General features: G+C 45.7%; 1 protein-coding gene across 3 annotated transcripts in view; it reads left to right on the top strand.

Moving 5' to 3' along the window:
* The window catches only part of PARD3 (par-3 family cell polarity regulator), a 1,299,417-nt gene that overhangs the window by 759,574 nt on the left and 519,108 nt on the right, over positions 1-20,735 (top strand). For all 3 annotated transcript variants that reach the window (XM_030199049.1, XM_030199057.1, XM_030199066.1), the window contains exon 16: positions 3,955-4,147. In XM_030199049.1, coding sequence (XP_030054909.1) covers positions 3,955-4,147 — 193 coding nt within the window. The remainder of the gene's footprint in view (positions 1-3,954; positions 4,148-20,735) is intronic.

The following is a 20,735-nucleotide window of genomic DNA, read 5'->3' on the forward strand; positions in this document are numbered from 1 at the left end:
CTCGGCGAGATTCAAAATGGCCGCCGAGAATCCCAAATTTTGGGGAAAAAAGTGCGTCTTATAGTCCGAAAAATACGGTATATAACAGATAAGGTGCATAGGAATATTATGGCAATCATATTAACGGAGAAGAATTTCAGATGAGACAGAGTTTTGCATTTAGCTCTATATTGTACTACTTGCTAGTGAAATTTTTGCAGAAATGGTCTTGCTGCAGAATTCTGAATCAATTGAAGCTGGTGCAAACCCTATGTAGTCAGACTGTTGTAGAGTGCATTACCATAGTCCAGTCTTGATGTTGTTATTGTGTGAAACACTGATATGACTTTCTTTCTCAATGTATGGAGAGAAGCTGCCTAGTGGTCATAAATGATAGAAGCAGTTCCTGAAGATTGTTTGGATTGGGGAGGGAGGTGGGAGATCAGTGTATGTGTTGAATTTAACTGTACTCCAAGATTCCTGACTTGGGATTTAAGGGGAAGTTTTTGTCTCCCAAAAGAGATTTTGCCGTTAGGTATGTGCCCACTTGTTTTAGGGACCCACAAAGAGCTCAGTTTTACTTGAGTTCACGCAAAGTTTTGTTGTTTTTAGCCTATCCTTGAATTGCTATTAAATAGTTTGTTCAAGACTGTAGGTAAGTCTGGTTCAATGAGTATGAGTATCTATATTTTATCCACGTAGATGTAGAACTGAGTTGTGCCATAATCCAGCCCTGACTGTTTATGTACTTCCTACCTCCTCCAGGGTCTGTGAACATTCTCTCCACTGTAACTCATCCCAGCAGACTTTGGGAGCAAAGGCCTATCCTGGAAAGGAAAACCAAGTCTGTAGTGTTGAGTATTCAGTTTATTAGCCAAATCCAGATCACATGTTTTACAGTGGCACAATTATATAATACAGTCCTCACTTCATGTTCTCAGCAAATATTTGGCAGGGGCGAATGGAGCGGTCGCACAAGGCCTCGCGCCTCCAGGGGTCCCCGTGGCACTTCCTGTCGCTCCGTGCCATAGTGCCATTGATCCTCATCTGCTTTCCTTACAACCGTCCTGCCTTTAAAAAGTCACAGCTGTAGCGGAAAAGCAGGCTCGCCTCTCCTTCAAACCTTCCCCTTCTCTCTCAGCGTACACTGATGCAATTTCCTGTTTCCGGTTTCCGCGAAGGCGGCACACAGTGCATGCTGAGAGAGAAGGGGAAGGCTTAAAGGAGAGGCAAGCCTGCTTTTTCGCTGCCACTGTAAGGAGGGCTGTAGTGGAAAACTGAGGGCACAGGTGGGGCTGGGGTTGGGAACTGAAACTCGGGGGGGGGGTGAAAAGGGGAGGTAAGTTGGGGGCTGGGGTGAGTCACTGGACATGGAGGGGAGGGCAGAGGAGAATCGATGGGAGGGGAGCACAGGGGACAGGAGAATCACAGGATGTGGATGAGAGGGGAGGACAGGGGGCAAAGGAGAATCGCTGGACATGGATGGGTGGGGAGGGCAGGGGAGAGAGGAGAGTTGCTGGACATGGATGGATAGAGGTGAGGGAAGACAGGAAGGGGATGCACATGGATGGAGGAGAGGGGAGGGAGGAGAAATGCTGGACATGGATGGGAGAGGAGGGCAGGGGTCAGAGGAAAATCACTGAATGTGGATGAGAGGGGAGGACAGGGGGCAAAGGAGAATCGCTGGACATAGATGGGAGGGGAACATGTCCAATTTGAGAATTTACATCTGCTGTCTTATTTTGCAATGTATAGCAATGTTCTATTTTTCTGGTATTGTGCTGCATGCAGAATCTGTATGCTAATTTGGTTTGTGTCATTTTGGATATACTGGAGCTGTAACAGCTTGCAGAAATTATTTATAATGAAAAAATCCCAATTTTTCTTCTCCTGTACTGGTGTAATATTTCAACGATTACTGTTTATATGCGCCATGACTGGTAAAAGGGTGTGGCTAAATGTGCCAACATTGTCCAGTTCAGCACACTATTAGCAGCCAAGTTCATACAAAGTTAATTATGTTTAGTGGAAAGTAAATCTGTTGGCTCAGGCTGCATGCTAGCTGAATATTCAATCACTGTTTAATTATTGCTACCAAGTATTACATATTAAGGGGATTCATTGTACTTCATTTATCTAGTCATTACGTGCACATGGTTTTGCTTTTTAAACCCAAAGGGTTCCTAGTATAGCATTTTTCATGTTTGAATTAGTTTTTGTATACAAGTTTTGCTTGATTTGTCTTTATTTGAAATAAAAGAAAATGTTTAAAACATATTTTGTCAAGGGGCTGGGTGGGGGAGGGACTGGGGGGCCCCAGCGAACTGGTCTGTACAGGGCCCCGCAATTGCTAAGACCGGCCCTGTTATTTGGAATTGGTTTCAAAGAAATGTTAAATGCATTCCATGATGCCTAAAGACAATTCATTTTGCATTTTAAAGTAGCTTGAAACTTGTTTCTGAAATCATAAACTGGAAAGTAAAGTTTAAAAAAATTTATTTCTGTTCATTTGATGTACTGCAAATTGATCCTTGAGAGGCAAGCTAAGCCGTTTACAACTCGCTAATTATAAAAGTCTGCACTGTCGGTGGGGGGAGGGGAGAGGGTGGAAGACAACTTAATTGACAGAATGAAAAACAGAAGAGAATAAAAAGATTTTCAAATGGACCGTAAATGATGGAAGAGGTGAAGAAGCTCTGAGAGAGGAGGGAAGATCATGCCACAGTTTGGGCCCCAGGTAACTGAATGCTGTATTGCGGGGAAGTGTAAGATGGAGAGCCATAGGGAACGAAGGCAATTTACAAATCTACTAATAACAATAAAAGAAACGGGTACTACAATTATAAACAAGAAAAGCTAAAACTACTACTACTACTACTACTTATCATTTCAATAGCACTACTAGACGTACGCTGCACTGTACCTTTGAACATGAAGAGACAGATTATTACAATCTTGTTCTGTCCTTCCATCAAATTTAATCTAAATAGGAAAAGCTAATTGAAATAAATGTATCTTCAGAGCCGCTTTAAATGTTGTGAAAGAAAGCGCAGTTCAACATTAAAGGGGGCCATAAAAGAAAAGGCACGGTGGTGTGTAGATTCCCAAGTGTATGGACAAAACCAACAGAATATTTAGACAACCATTGTGCAGTGAGCGTAAGGCCCTAGGTGGAACGTGAAACAACATTTTAGAAGCAAAATAGGAAGGATTATGATAAAGCACCTTATGAGTCTTAGAGGCATATTTTCAAAGCGCTTAGACTTGGTAACCTATGGAACTTTGCAAGTGTAAGGGCCCTGTTTACTAAGGCGTGTTAGCATTTTTAATGCGCCTGCATTTAGCACGTGTGCTAACTGTGTAGGCGCCTATAGGGATATTGTAGATGTGTACATGGTTAACACGCATTAAAAACTCCTTGTATTAAGATTTAAATGTGTAAAAAAAAAAGCTCGAACACGACTATAATGCAGCTTAGTAAACAAGTGCTTTAAAAATGAGCCTCATAGTCAAAATTTTAAAGATTCTAGATTACGATATTGAATTAGGAACCAATGATGTTTCATCAAAAGAGGGGTGACGTGATCCCGACATGTAGCATTAGTGAGAACCCTGTTGGCTGTATTTTGCACAGTTTACAATCGACGAAGGATATAGTGCGGTAATATGGATTGGAGAAGAGCTATTTACAGCCATTAGGTTAAGCACAAGGAATTAGGATGGTTAGTTATTTTCAAAGAAACAAATATTGAATGCTTGCCAGCTGCACACACAATTAGCACACAGTTGTAAGTAGTACACTTTCTGGAGACATGGCCAATAAATATAACAAGTGCTTCAAAATTCTGTATTTTAAATTTCAGCTTTTTTTATTATGTGATACTAGCAAACGTCCCTTTGTTTTGTTTTGTTATACCTAGCTTGGTTTGGCTACTTATTCCTTTATTCAGCTCCTCACCATTTTGTCTTGTACAGGTAAATACCAGCTGTCTCCAACTGTGAACATGCCCCAAGATGACACTGTAATTATTGAAGATGATAGACTGCCAGTACTCCCTCCACATCTCTCCGACCATTCGTCTTCCAGTTCCCATGATGATATGGGATTTATAACAGATGCTGTTGCTGGAACATGGACTAAAGCCTCAACTAATGAGTCAACAGAAAGGTAAGGCTGTAGTCCATCAGGATAGAAAGAAATGATGTAGTCATGTTCAATTTTTGTCTAATTTATCACTTAATTCAGTTTTTCAAAATGTAGTATGAGTGTTTCTACATCTTACAAAGATGGCACTAGACCTTCTTCTTACTAATTTCATTGATTGCAGAGTTGCTCCAGCTTAACTGTGACAAATATAGCTTCAGGAAAAAATATTGTCTGCTGTTCAAGGGGCCTGTTTAGTAGACTGCCATGCTGTTCATAATAGTTTGAAAATACATTGATTCACTTTCTTTATGTAAAATATTAAGGGCTCCTTTTACAAAGCCATGTAGTGATTACTGTTTGCTGAATGTGATGAAGCCATAGGAATTGAATGGACTTTGTCGCATTTGGCGTGCCGCTAATCACTACCACGGCTTTATAAAAGGAGCCCTAATAAATAAGAGCATTCTCTAGTTCAACAGGAATCTATTCAGTAACTGCACAACCTGAACCAGCACTATTTTGTCCGTGAAATAATTACAAGACCTAAAATGTTCATTATGTTGTATTTTTATCCATTCTGTTGAAATCACATGGCAGTGTATTAATTATGAAAATACTCGAAAAATGGGAAGAAATCATAAGAACAAGCAGAACAATTACAGAAACATTCTTTGACTAAAGCACTGTAATAAAATATGACTTTTTGCACTTTTAAGTTTTAAATGTTTAAAACGGATGAAAGGACATTTTCCAGAGAATACCTTCCTTAGCATGGCCATACCTTCAAATTCTTCTCAATCATTTGCCCAATAGTTTTAGCAATATAAGTTGTGCTTCATATCCCATATGTGAAATTAAAAATAGTCTTTAAACAATCTTAAAGCAACAGGCAACTGTTTACCTGAAGCAGCACTTCACAAAGAGAGCAAGAGTTCTCTTGGGTGAGATTGTATGTTGTCAAACAGGTAGAAAAGGTGACAGCAAAAGCTAGTAGGATGCTTAGGTTCATAGGGAAAGGCATGACCAACAGGAAAAAGGAGGTGATAATGCCTCTGTATAAGTCTCTGGTGAGACCTCATTTAGACTACTGTGTACAGTTCTGGAGACCATCAGGCTTATTTTCGAAAGAGAAGGACGCCCATCTTTCGACACAAATCGCAAGATGGGCGTCCTTCTCACAGGGCCGCGCAAATCAGTATAATGGAAAGCCAATTTTGGGCGTCCCCAACTGCTTTCCGTTGCGGGGACGACCAAAGTTCCCGGGGGCATGTCAGAGGTGTAGTGAAGGCGGAACTTGGGTGTGCCTAACACATGGGCATCCTCGACCCATAATTGAAAAAAAAAGGGCGTCCCTAACAAACACTTGGACGACATTACCTGGTCCTTTTTTTCTTACTACCAAGCCACAAAAAGGTGCCCGAACTGACCAGATGACCTCCTCTTTCTCCCCCAGTGGTCACTAAAACATTTTTTAAATATATTTTGCCAGCCTCTATGCCAGCCTCAAATATCATACCCAGCTCCATGACACTAGTATGCAGGTCCCTGGAGCAGTTTTAGTGGGTGCAGTGCACTTCAGGCAGGCGGACCCAGGCCCCCCCCCCCACCTGTTACACTTGTGGTGGTAAATGTGAGCCCTTCAAAATCCACCACAAACCCACTGTACCCATATCTAAGGGCTATGGTAGTGGTGTACAGTTGTGGGGAGTGGGTTTTGGGGGGACTCAGCACACAAGGTAAGGGAGCTGTGTACCTGGGAGCTTTTTCTGAAGTCCACTGCAGTGCCCCTTAGAGTGCCCGGTTGGTGTCCTGGCATATGAGGGGGACTCTGAATGCTGGCTCCTCCCATGACCAAAGGGTTTGCATTTGGTCATTTCTGAGATGGGAGTCCTTAGTTTCCATTATCACCGAAAATCAGAAACGACCAAGTCTAAGGACGACCATCTCTAGGGACGACCTAAATATCAAGAGTTGGGCATCCCCGACCGTATTATCGAAACGAAAGGTAGACGTCCATCTTGTTGCGATAATACAGGTTTCCCTGCCCCTTCACCGGGACGTCCTGCGAGGACGTCCTCAGGAAAACTTGGGCACCCCTTTCGATTATGCCCCTCCATATGTTCAAAAATATATAAGGAGAATGGAGTCAGTCCAGAGCCAGCCATTCCCAACCTAGTCCTCAGGGCACACCTAGTCCCATCGGGTTTTTAGGATATCCACAGAGAAAGCATTGAGAACATTTTTTTCCTCTCTTGATCTGAGAGAGAGGAAAAAAATTTTCTCAACGCTTTCTCTGTCGAAGCACAGCCCTTGAAAAAGCCTACAAGCGAAAGGGGCCAACGTAGGGCAACAGATAAGTGCTCGATTTTATTTTTGTAAAGCTGCTTTATAGCACTTCATGAGAATCAGTGAAGGTTTTTATGAGCTAAATACATTTTGAAGTTAGCATTGATACTGTCAATATATTTAAAAAAAATGTTTTTGTAAAAAACAGCAAAATTGCTAAAATCTTTTTGGAAATAAATTTGAAAATAAATTAAAAGTTAAAATAATTCTTTCCAAGCAAGGTTTTTATGACCAGTGATGAACACCACGCCCCCAGTTAAAGCCGCTGAATACTGAAAGTAAGCGGTCGGGCGTTTTGAGGTCTTTTCCTTGCTTTTTAGAAATATTTTGTTAAAATCAAACATCATATTTTCATATAAATTTTATTGGATTCCTCTTTATATGTTTAAGGACAACTCAAGGACAGGTATACATGTAAAGTAGCATATAAAATAAGTTTATCTTGTTGAGCAGACTGGATGGACTGTACAGGTCTTTATCTGCCATCATCTACTGTGTACTATTTAATTGCAGCACTCTCCTGGCCTTCCTTGGAGACCCACAGGGGAAAGCAGTTGGACTGGCTTACACAATCTCCCAGATTCTATAAAGGTCACCCAAATTTGTGTGCCAAAATTTGGGTGTGATCCTGAGATGCGTGTGCAGCTTAATTGGTTGCTAACAATCTATTGCCATTAATTGGTACTAATTAGGGACTGCACACGCTTCTGACTGTGTGCTATTCTATAACACTGGGCCCCCAAATCCCGTAACATTCAACCCAAAAGAGAGTGTGGGTGGGTCATGGGTATTCCAAAACTTTTCAAGCCATATTAAAGAATACTGGTGATGCATGCCCAAATTTGTTGCCAGGAATTACATATAAATGGTGCTCAGCCTGGAGTGACCTTTATAGAAAAGTGCTGAGTGGTGATTTATGAGTGTCGTATACTGAATCCAGTCCAATATGACTAAAGGGAGGAAGGAGGGATCTAGTCATAGGGAAGGGGAGAAAGAAGGCTGGAAATGTTTTCTCCAGCAGAGGAAAAGGGAAGAATGTGGAGATGATTGGGGAAGGAGTGTTCCCAGATATAGAAAGGGAGCACTGATGGGAAATAGAGTCAAGATGTGTTTTGGAGAAGAGAAGAGAGGAGGAGGAGCAAGAGAAACGGTCTTGATGGGGGGACAAGAGAGTTCCCAGAATGCATAACATCACAAATCTGCATGATCTACCTACCTATCTATTCAGTCATTTATAAGCACCATATAAACCCCCAAACTAAACACTTGTAGCCGCCCCTCCCCATCCATGAAAACCCCACCTCAACCTACCCTCTTCTTGTGCATTCCAACCACTCCCCCTTAGCCTTGAACAAATGTAGCCAGTTTCCTACTACAGACCTGCAGATACTACTACTACTACTATTTATCATTTCTATAGCGCTACAAGGCATACGCAGCGCTGATACCCATTCAAACTGAGCCCAGCTGCTCACTCTCACAAAAACACACCACACACTGAAACATATCACACCCACAAATCACTCACTTACTTATACCATCCATTCATATGGCAATAAGTCATTCATTACCCAGGCAATCTCATAACTTGTTGCAAAAGTACTTGTACCTACTCATAATCAAGTTCTATACTGTTGATCTATTCTGTGAAAGATAAAAATATTTCTCTGAGGACAAGCAGGCTGCTTGTTCTCACATGTGGGTCAACGTCGGCCCAGGAATCATCATTTTGCAAGCAAAATATAAAAAATGTTTTCCCAGAGACTTCTGGCACGCGTGTAGCGCGCACCGCGTATGCATGTACTGATTTCCCACCCATCACGTGAGCGCGTTCCCTCAGTTGTTTTTTTTCCACGTTGAGGTGCGGTGTTTGCTTTCGCTGCTCCTCTCAGGCCCAGGAGAGAGTCTTCCTTTTCTTCGATTTTTTTCTTTTATTATGATTTAAAAAAAAAAGAGAGAGGTGCTTTACTTTTGTTAGTTTTTTTTTCTCCCTTTTAAAGTTTCCTTTCTTTTTCGGCACGGCTGGCTTCTTTCCCTTATTTTTGTGTCCTTTTTTTTTGACAGGCACAATCGCGTCTTTTGATTTCGCCGGAGCCGTTTTTCCTTCCATTTCATCGAAGACTCCCAGCGGCTTCAAACATTGTACTCGGTGCAATCGGACCATCTCAGGTACCGATACCCACACCTGGTGTATCCAGTGACTTGGACCCAACCATAGCCCAGCCGCTTGTAGTCTGTGTCTTCGTATGAAGAAACGGACCCAAGCGTTACGAGAAACCCAACGAGGAAAGCTTTTTGGGGCTTGGTCCGGTCCTTCGACATCGGTAAAACATTGAGGTAAGCATTGACGTCGGGAGCGGAGGTAATGGCTGCTGAATGACCAATTCGCGCTGGGAGCAGTGAGGCATCGAGTGGGTCTCCACTTGCCTCGAGGCCTCCTGTTATGCAGGCCCCCCGAACTTTGTCGGACCCCATCCCAAGGAGGCGTGATGATTCCACGCCCTCCTCATCGGTACTGAGGAGTCTTGATGACGGGCGTCGAGCGAAGGCAAAGAAGCACCTTCATCATTCTCCTTCGACACACGATGCCGGGAGCTCCGGGGCATTCAGGGAATCGGCACCTGAGAAGTGTCAGCGCCGAGAATATCGCTCCCCCTCTATTCAGGAGGTGCCAATGCGTCGGTCTTCTGGCAGCCCGGTACGTGCTCCTGAGCCTCGACAGATTCTGCCACCGGCTTCTTTACCGACCTCGCAGCCTTGTCAGATGGCAGCTCTCGACGAGTGCATCAGTCTGCTTCGGTGTCAGGGGTGCTTGCTCCTTCCGTACCATCTGCTGCAGCGGCATCTGGCCCCTTCGCCTGTGGTGAGGTCCCCGACCTCGGTACCGCCTGCCAGACATGTTGACTTCTGTTCGACATCTGTGGAGGAAGCTTCACCGCAGTCCAGGCAGGGGTCCACTTCTCGCCACCGCCATCGAGGACGTCGCTCCTCGGGGTCGAGGTAGGCTCAGCTTCGGACTGCTCTGAGGGATGTCTTGTCTGATACTGAAGATGAGCATTTGTGGGAGGAAGAGGAAGATCCCAGGTACTTTTCTTCTGACGAGTCTTATGGGATTCCCTCTGAATCTTCCCCTCCACCAGAAAGGAGACTTTCTCCACCGGAGAGTCTATCCTTTACCTCCTTTGGCTGCGGCTATTCCCTTCCCTATAAAGGTTGAGGATAAGCCCAGGGCTGAGATGCTCGAGGTCCTGGATTATCCTTCTCCACCTAGACAGGCTGCAACGGCTCCTTTGCATAATATAGTGAAGTAAGTCCTTATGCGAAACTGCTTGTTCCTGCTGTCTAATCCCGTGATCCTGAAAAAAGCTGAATCCCAATATCGGATCCACGGTGAACCTGGATTGATGAGGTCTCAGCTACCTCACAATTCCATGGTGGTGGTGGACTCCGCCCTCAAAAGAGCCAAGAGCACTAGGGACTATGCCTCGGTGCCCCAGGCAGAGAATCTAGAACCTTGGACTTTTTTGGGAGGAAGACTTATCAGGACGCTATGCTCGCTGCTAAGATCCAGTCATACCAGCTCTTCACGAGCGTCCACTTGCAGAACTCGGTGAGGCAACTGTCCAGCTTGGTGAGGCAACTGTCCAGCTTGGTTGATGCACTCCCTCCGAAGCAGGCCGAGCCTTTTCGCCAGGTGGTTAGGCAGCAGAAGGCATGTCGAAAATTCCTGGCCAGGTGTATGTTCGACACTTTTGATGTAGCATCCAGGATCGCTTCCCAAGGTATAGTGATGCGCAGACTCTCATGGCTGCATGTCTGTGACCTGGATCATTCAGTCCAGCAGCGGATGGCGGATGTTGCTTGCCGGGGTGGATAACCTTTTTGGTGAGAATGTAGAGAATCTTGTTGACCAGACCAAGAAGCACAATGATGCTATGGATTCTCTCGCCCGCCGGGCATCTTCTGCTACTACCTCCTCATCTAGGTGGTTCTTTGGAGGGAAGAGGAGTGCTCCCTATTCCTGTGCTAGGCATAGGTACACTTCTGCTTCTCGGCAGCCTGCCCAGGCTCAGTCCCAGTGCGCTCATTCTCGTAAATAGCGTGCACCTAAGGCCACTGCGGCTCCTCAGCAAAAGCAAGGGACGGGCTTTTGACTGGCTCCAGTTCAGCATAGCCTCAGTAAACGTGTCCGTACCGGTTGACTTGCCGGTTGTGGGGAGGTTAATGTTTTTTCACCAAAGGTGTCCTCTTATAACCTCCGACCGGTGGGTTCTTCAGATTGTCCGGTTAGGATGCACCCTCAATCTGGAATCCAAGCCTCCAAATTGCCCACCGGGAGCTCAGTCCTACAGCTCCCAGCGGAAGCAGGTAGTTGCAGAAGAACTCTCCGCCCTTCTACAGACCCAAGCGGTCAAACCCATTCCACCAGGGGAAGAAGGGCTGGGATTCTATTCCAGGTACTTCCTTGTGCAAAAGGAAAAGGGGGGATGCGTCCCATCCTAGACCTAAGGGCCCTGAACAAATTTCTTATTCGAGAAAAGTTCAGGATGGTTTCCCTAGGCACCCTTCTTTCCATGATTCAGGAAAACGATTGGCTGTGCTCTCTGGACTTAAAGGATGCTTACACACACATTTCGATACTTCCAGCTCACAGGAAGTATCTTCGATTTCAGCTAGGAACACAGCACTTTCAGTACCGTGTGCTGCCGTTTGGCCTGGCATCTGCGCCCAAAGTGTTTACAAAATGCCTTGCTGTATTCGCAGCATCGCTACACAGACTGGGAGTGCATGTGTTCCCTTATCTCGATGATTGGCTGGTGAAGAGCACCTCGAGTGAAGGTGCTCTGCGGTTTGTCATAAATTATCCCAAGTCCCATCTCACCCCAGTCGAAAAATTGGAATTCATTGGAGCTCTGCTGAACACACAGACAGCTCGAGCTTATCTCCCCAAGGCAGGGCGGACAACCTTCAGTCCCTGGTGTCTATGGTTAAAATGTCTCAGCAGGTCATGTCTAGGCAGATGTTGAGACTTCTGGGGCACATGGCCTCCACAGTTCATGTAATGCCCATGGCACGTCTACATATGAGATCAGCTCAATGAACCCTAGCTTCCCAGTGGTTCCAAGCTGCGGGGGATCTAGAGGATGTAATCCAACTATCCACTGACTTTCGGATCTCTCTTCAGTGGTGGATGATTTGATCCAATTTGACCATGGAATGACCATTTCAAGTTCCTCAGCCACAAAAAGTGCTGACGACAGATGCATCTCTCCTGGGGTGGAGAGCTCATGTAGATGGGCTCCACACTTAGGGAGCCTGGTCCTTTCAGGAAAGAGGTCTGCAGATCAACCTCTTGGAATTAAGAGCAATCTGGAATGCTCTAAAGGCTTTCAGAGATTGGCTGTCCAATCGAGTAATCTTAATTCAGACAGACAATCAGGTTGCCATGTTTTACACCAACAAGCAGAGGGGCACCAGATCTCGCCCTCTGTGTCAGGAAGTCATCCAGATGTGGCTTTGGGCTTGTCGTCACGGCATGTTTCTCCAAGTCACTTATCTGGCAGGCGTAAACAACAGTCTGACCGACAGGTTGAGCAGGATAATGCGACCTCACATGGGCGTAGTCAGCAAGATCTTCCAAGCGTAGGGCACCCCCTTGGTGGATCTTTTTGCCACTCAGATCAATCACAAAGTCCCTCAGTTCTGTTCAAGGCTTCAGGCCCACGACAAACTAGCATCATATGCCTTTCTCCTATATTGGGGGACAGACCTTCTGTATGCATATCCTCCCATCTGGCCGCGTCAGATTTGGTTCCCTCCTCTTCTGGAGTTGTCCTCCGAGGAACCATGGAGATTGGAATGTTTTCCAACCCTCATCACCCAGAACGAGGGGTCGCTTCTACATCCCAACCTCCAGTCTCTGGCTCTCACAGCCTGGATGTTGAGAGCTTAGAATTTGCCTTCTTGGGTCTATCAGAGGGTGTCTCCCGAGTCTTGCTTGCTTCCAGAAAAGATTCCACGAAGAGGTGTTACTCTTTCAGATGGAGGAGGTTTGCCGTCTGGTGTGACAGCAAGGCCCTAGATCCTCTTTCTTGTGCTATACAGACCCTGCTTGAATACCTTCTACACTTGTCAGAGTCTGGTCTCAAGACCAACTCCGTAAGAGTTCACCTTAGTGTGATTAGTGCTTTTAGGGTAAGCCTATCTATGCTCAGCCTTTAGTTGTTTGCTTCATGAGAGGTTTGCTTTTGTCAAAGCCCCCTATCAAACCTCCACCAGTGTCATGGGATCTCAACGTCGTTCTCACCCAGCTGATGAAAGCTCCTTTTGAGCCACTGAATTCCTGCCATCTGAAGTACTTGACCTGGAAGGTCATTTTCTTAGTGACTGTTACTTCAGCTCGTAGGGTCAGTGAGCTTCAGGCCTTGGTAGTGCATGCACCTTATATCAAATTTCAACACAACAGAGTAGTCCTCCGCACGCACCCTAAGTTCCTGCCAAAGGTGGTGTCAGAGTTCCATTTTAACCAGTCAATTGTCTTGCCAACATTCTTTCCCCGTCCTCATACCCACCCTGGCGAAAGCAGTTTGCATACCTTGGGACTGCAAGAGAGCATTGGCCTTTTACGTGGAGCGGAGAAAGCCCTTCAGACAGTCCGCCCAGTTGTTTGTTTTTTTTCGATCCCAACAGGAGGGGAGTCGCCATCGGAAAACTCACAATCTCAAATTGGCTAGCAGATTGCATTTCCTTCACTTATGCCCAAGCTGGGCTGACTCTGGAGGGCCATGTCACGGCTCATAATGTTAGAGCCATGGCTGCGTCAGTGGCTTACTTAAAGTCAGCCTCCACTGAAAAGATTTGCAAGGCTTCAACGTGGTCATCAGTCCACACATTCACATCTCACTACTGCCGTCAGCAGGATAACTGACTCGACAGTTGGTTTGGGCAGTCAGTGCTGCAGAATCTGTTTGGGGTTTAGAATCCAACTCCACCCTCCTAGACCCATTTTTGTTCTGTTCCAGGCTGCACTCTTAGTTGTTTTTGGTTTCAGGTCAATCTATGTTATGTCCTCGCTGTTGCGAGGCCCAATTGACCAATGTTCATTGTTTTGAGTGAGCCTGGTTGCTAGGGATACCCCACATGTGAGAACAAGCAGCCTGCTTGTCCTCGGAGAAAGCGAAGATACTTACCTGTAGCAGATATTCTCAGAGGACAGCAGGCTGATTGTTCTCACAAACCCACCCTCCTCCCCTTTGAAGTTGTTGTTTGGTTCTTTTTATGCTTTTGATTTAACTGAGGGAACGCGCTCATGCGACGGGCGGGAAATTGGTCCGCACATGCGTTGCATGGGCACCAGAAGACTCTGGCAAAACTTTTTAAATATTTTGCTTGCAAAATGCCAATTTCTGGGCTGACGCTGACGACAACCCACATGTGAGAACAATCAGCCTGCTGTCCTCGGAAAATACCTGCTATAGGTAAGTATCTTCGCTTTACTTTTACATAATTCTGAATGTTTTGGTGTATGATTTTGAAACTTTTGGCACATAATTCCCAGGAGTGTAATCTAATATAATAAAACGCACCGTGAACGTTCTAATGAGGACAACGTTCTGAAGTCACTAAAACACTCCCTGAAGGGTTCGTGGTGTTCGTGGTGTGAAGCCACCCAGCCGTCTCTGCCCCGCCCTCGCGTCAAACGTCATGACGTCGAGGGCGGAAAACAAAAACCGGATCGCACCCACGCAAGGGGAGGAGTAGGGAAACACGCGGAGCGTGTTTCCCTACTCCTCCCCCTGCCGACCCACCCGTGGAAAGGGAAAACACCTCCACAGCTCCGGAGTCCACAGTCCCGACATCCAGCACCCCCCCCCCCCGCACGCAAAACGTCAAAAACTAGAAGCCCCACCCACATAATGATAGATCTGCCTACCTTCGCCCCGACCCGACCCCCCCCCCCCCCAAAGCTGCAGGTCAAAATAAGGAGGTCCAACACCCCCCCCCCCCCCCCGCAACAACCCCCTACTAAGCCACCCACCTTCGCGTTGCTTTGCCAGCGGGGGACCCAAAACCCCGCCAGCAGTCCTGTCTGCTGACCACGGCGTCATCTTCGGCGTTGCTAGCCTGTGCAGGCAGCCAGGGCTTCTGTGCATCTGACGTCCTGCACGTGCAGGACGTCAGACGCAAAGAACCCCGCCCTGCACAGGCTAGCAACGCCGAAGATCGCTGGAGGAGTCTGACTCACTCAGCACACACACAAGACTTCTGCTGGCGGGATTTTGGGTCCCCCCGCCAGCAAAACTACGCGATGGTGGGTGCGATGGCCACGGTGGGTGGGATGGCGGCGACCGGGTGCATCGCTGTGGGTGGGATGGCGGCGGGAGGGGGGGCATCGCGCGGAGGACACGCTTCATTACTTCTTCTTCTAAAAAGCAGGATCCTCCCTCCCCCCAAAAAACTGAACCACACAACACACACACACACTCATCCTCATCTGGCACCGCTTCCTTACCCCCCCCCCCCCCACACTTACTCACTCACTCTCATTTGGCCACACTTCCTCAACGCCCCCCCCCCAACACACACACACTCTCATCTGCCAGCGCTTTCTGAAACCCCTGCCCCCCCCCCACACTCACTCATCTGGCTGTGTTTCCTGACCCCCCCCCCCCCCAAACACACTCACTCTCATTTGGCCACACTTCAACGCCCCCCCCCCAACACACACACACTCAGTCTCTCTCTCTCAACTGGCAGCGCTTCCTGAAATCCCTGCCCCCCACATACACTCGCTCACTCATGTGGCAACCCCCCCCCCCACCACACACACACACACACACTCAGTCTCTCATATCGCACCGCTTCCTGAACCCCCCCCCCCCCCCACACACATACTCTCGCTCATCTGGCAGCGCTTCCTGAAGCCCCCCACCACACACACACACTCTCATGTGGAAACACTTGATAAACCGCCCCCCCACACACTCGCTCACTCATCTCGCAGCACTTACAGACACCCCCACACACCCCTCCTCTTCCAAGCTGAAACCCCCAACACACACCCCCCACACACACCCCTCCAACACACACACACACACTCTTTCTCACTCTCATCTGCCAGCGCTTCCTGAACCTCCCTCCCCCCACATACACTCTCTCTCTCTCATCTGCCAACGCTTCCGGAAACCTCGTACACACACACACAGACACTCACTCTCTCTCATCTGGCAGCGCTTCCTGAACCCCCCCCCCCCCCCCACCCAACACACACACACACACACACACACACTCTCATCTGCCAGCGCTTCCTGAAACCCCTGCCCCCCCACACTCACTCATCTGGCTGTGTTTCCTGACCTCCCCCCCCCCCAAACACACACACTCACTCTCATTTGGCCACACTTCAATGCCCCCCCCAACACACACACACTCAGTCTCTCTCTCTCTAATCTGGCAGCTCTTCCTGAAATCCCTGCCCCCCACATACACACTCACTCACTCATGTCGCAACCCCCCCCCCCACCACACACACACACACTCAGTCTCTCATATCGCACCGCTTCCTGAACCCCCCCCCCCCCCACACACACATACTCTCGCTCATCTGGCAGCGCTTCCTGAAGCCCCCCACCACACACACACACTCTCATGTGGAAACACTTGATAAACCGCCCCCCCACACACTCACTCACTCATCTCGCAGCACTTACAGACACCCCCACACACCCCTCCTCTTCCAAGCTGAAACCCCCAACACACACCCCCCACACACACCCCTCCAACACACACACACACACACACTCTTTCTCACTCTCAACTGCCAGCGCTTCCTGAACCTCCCTCCCCCCACATACACTCTCTCTCTCTCATCTGCCAGCGCTTCCGGAAACCCCGTACACACACACACACACAGACACTCACTCTCTCTCATCTGCCAGCGCTTCCTGAACCCCCCCCCCCCCCCCCCACACACACACACACTCTCACTCATCTCGCAGTGCTTCCTGAAACTCTATACACACACTCACTCTCTCATCTGCCAGCGCTTCCTGAACCCACTGCCCACCCCCACCCACACACACACTCAGTCATCTGGCATTGCTTCCTGAACCCCCCCCCCCCCCCCACACACACACACACACACTCTTTCACTCGCATCTGGTAGCGCTTCCTGAACCCCCCGCACCCCTCTTCTTTCAACCTGAACCCCCCCAACACATCCCCCCTCCCCCTCCTCCAGCACACCAATTGCTTGGGTGCAGTGGCAGGAATCTCAGACACCACAGACAGAGGGGAGGGGGCCTGACACCAGAGAGACACAGGAAGGGAGGTATCTCTGTCACACACACACTCTCTCTCTCATATACAATGTCTTTCTGACTCTCACTCTCACACACTCTGTCTCACACTGTATCACATTCACTCTCTATGTGCCACACACTCACTCACACACTCGCTTGGTCTCATACACTCACTCTCACAGAGAATCTGTGTCTCACACACACTCTCTCTCGCACACACACACACACTCTGTCTCACACTGTGTCTCACATACACACTTGCAAACACTCTCATTCTCACACACACACCCAGACTCACTCTCTCTCTCACACACACACACTCACACTTTCACTCTGTCTCTCACACAGTCACTCTCACATACACTCTCCCAAACATACACACTCCGAGGAAAACCTTGCTAGCGCCCGTTTCATTTGTGTCAGAAACGGGCCTTTTTTACTAGTAGATATATATTTTATATTACACACTGTTAACCAAGGGTAACAGCAAATAAAGTAAGATTTCATGTATATATGTATATGTACACGCATATATGTGGAGTGGAGGAGTTGCCTAGTGATTAGTGCAGTGGACTTTGATCCTGGGGAACTGGGTTCAATTCCCACTGCAGCTCCTTTTGAGTCTGGGCAAGTCATTTAACCCTCTATTGCTTCAGGTATAAATAAGTACCTGTATATATTATGTAAACTGCTTTGAATGTAGTTGTAAAAACCACAAAAAGGCGGTATATCAAGTCCCATTTCCATATATACAGCAGAAGTCCTTGAATGTATGAGAAATTTTCTTTGGATATATGATAGCAGGTTTAAAAAAAAAAAAAAAAAGCTTTTTTAGTTCCTTACTGGCTTGTAATGGATGTCTACCTTGTTCATAAAAACATAAATAGAAGGGAAAATGTTCCTGTTACATTTAATTTCCTGCTACTAATGGATAAAGGAGAATATGTAAAAGGATGCTATTTTGTATGGTTCTTCTGTAAGAGAGAAAGGATAAAGGTTGGAGTATGGATGAAGGGTTATCCAAACAAGAATGGCAGCTGTTCTGAATCTCGGCAGAAAATGTATGCTTTTGTAGCCCAACGATATCTCCATAATCCTTGATGAAAATATTATGAAAACAAAAGGGGTCAATAAAGCAGGATTAATAAGTGGAATTTTAATAATACTGAGGGTCACAGTGTGGTTATGTTCCTCAAGAACCGGCTGTCTTTTCAGAAAACCTAAAGCTGTCTATGATGTGTAATAGCTTTTGTGGTGCAATTCTGTTGCTGCTATTTAATGAACTGTTTAAATAATATCAGACAGAGGAAGGCTTTAATATAGTCCTTGAATATTACGTTCTGGTACTTTTTGGGTACCTGCTGTGCAGCATGCCATCAATTTGTGACGTTTCATTTCTCAGCCTAATGACCTCCAGTGTTGGTTACCTGGTTCGTGTCACTAAGAGTTTTTTTTTAATCTTTTTTTGGGGGGGTTGAATTCAAAGCTACTCTACCACTTACAAACTATAGCAGTTATATTTTCAGCTGAAAAGAATATAAATACTCTATTACATTGGTGTGTACTGGTTACATTCCTACCTGTCCTTTACTGTAGTAAATTTAAGAGAGAAATAATTCAGTATACAGTTTTTGTAAATCAGTAAATAGAAGTCAGAGTAACGTCACTGGCTACTGTGACCCCAAAAAATAATCAAAAAATATAGCAAAAAATGGCAACCCTCCACCACTTATAATTTGAACCATACACAACAAACTGTCAGTGGAGCAGCTCACACTTATTTATGATTTAATGAGGGGATGTCTCATACTGTCACACAGGCACTTCTTTTTTGTGCTTCCTTAAAGCCTCAGCTTTAGTGACTCAGTTATAATCATCGACTACCCCCAACCACCGATAGTGCTATCAACCACCTCAAAATAAGTGTTCTGCAATAAATTAATCCATGTTTCAACTGTGCTTATATAACAAAAAATTCTTCTTTGGTTTATATCAATTTTTTGTAAATTTTTATGCACTATCGTTTGTAGCTTATATACAGAGCTTAAACTGTATATAAGCTACAAACGATAGTGCATAAAAATTTACAAAAAATTGATATAAACCAAAGAAGAATTTTTTGTTATATAAGCACAGTTGAAACATGGATTAATTTATTGCAGAACACTTATTTTGAGGTGGTTGATAGCACTATCGGTGGTTAGGGGTAGTTGATGATTATAACTGAGTCACTAAAGCTGAGGCTTTAAGGAAGCACAAAAAAGAAGTGCCTGTGTGACAGTATGAGACATCCCCTCATTAAAACATAAATAAGTGTGAGCTGCTCCACTGACAGTTTACTGTGACCCCAGCCATAACATCATTGTATTTTTAGAAATATGCTATATGGATTTCTGTGTTTGTCAAAAAGTTCTGTATAACCTACAGAAGGGGACAAACTTGCTCAATGTTGTTTTTGTTTTTCTATTTGTGATTTATAAACAACAGGTTTACAGAATGTTGTTCCTTTTTATACTTTAATAAAAAGATTTCAATATAAAACCATAAGTGTCCGAGGCTTATGCAGATGGGAGACAGAGCCCATGGGGGCGGGGCAGGGACTGACCTGAAGTATGTAAGCCCGCAGGGTGAGGATGGGGCGAGAGCCTGTGGGGATGGGGACAAACCTTGCCCCAGTGTCATTCTCTGTCCATGTATATTTGCAAATTTGAAATAGATCTGATTTGGTATAAGCAATTTTTCTTTTGTTTTCTTATTAACAGACCAAAGTCAAAATAAAACCACCGGTTAATTTGACCCCATGGATAACAGTACGCTTTTAAAAAGATAGAGGCATATGTTTCTATAACCATGAGGTCTCGCTAAGCATTGATTCTACTCCAATTTTGTTCTCCTGATTAAGAAGAAATAAATATTGCTTATATTAAATTGTACCAATTTTAAATTTATCATATTAAAGGGTATGGTAGGATTGTAGCTAATAGAAACATCAGTATGATGTTAGGGAGTGTTTGTATTATCGCATCACTACATTCCTTCATCATTCTATATGTTCTTTTGTTGAGTTGAATAGTAGACTATATCTGAATATGAAAAATGTTTCTGTAGACAGGTGAGTGAGTTGGGGATGAGGTGAGAGTTCTCCCTTGGTGTTCTTTCTTTGCCAATTAAGAGAGTGCTGTTATGAGCTGAAAGATTTTTTTTTTTTCGCCAAAGTATAATCCATCAGTATTGTCTTACAGACAGCTGGGGGCACTGTAGATGCACAGAATGTCCAGTTCTGCCCTTAAAGTCTAAATAACATCAGCACCATAACTGAAGAGACTCTGTGTGTGGTTCTGCAGCTAGGAGGAAGAGGATTGTAGCTTGAGAAACTGCCCCAGTTCATGCCATTCTGCTTTTCTTAGTAATAATTTTCAAAAATTGGCATTAAAGAGAAATCTCCCTGTTTAGTTAAAATGTTCATTTGTTATCAGTTTGATGATAGGCGTTACTGCTCACAGGGCTTCTGTGTGGCATGTGCAAAAAGGCGCACAATTTATTCCTATTTTATTAGGGCTACATAAATGCCTATGTACTTTTCTAAACTAGGCACCCTGAACCAGCCCCAGTAGCACAGAAATGCACACCTGCTCTGAAGAAGGTATAAATATGTACATGTACACCATGGGGGTAATTCTATAAGGAGCTGCCTAGGCAGCAAGTTAGTGTGTAAATGCCAGTATCCTAGTCATTTCCACACATGTAAACACATCTGGATGCAAATGAGTGGTTTCCATACTTTGCAGGTAGAGCTTGGGCAGAACATGGACGTAGCACACAGTTGCATGCCTAAATTACAAAATGCTATAATCTTTGCACATACTCTCACAGTCTAGGCACAAACATTTGACAGGTGTAAATGCTTGCACCTAAAATATAGGGAACAGAACAGAGAGGGTTCAAAGCACAAAACACAGTCC

Source organism: Microcaecilia unicolor, chromosome 1, assembly GCF_901765095.1.
Source record: "Microcaecilia unicolor chromosome 1, aMicUni1.1, whole genome shotgun sequence".
Lineage (NCBI taxonomy): Eukaryota > Metazoa > Chordata > Amphibia > Gymnophiona > Siphonopidae > Microcaecilia > Microcaecilia unicolor.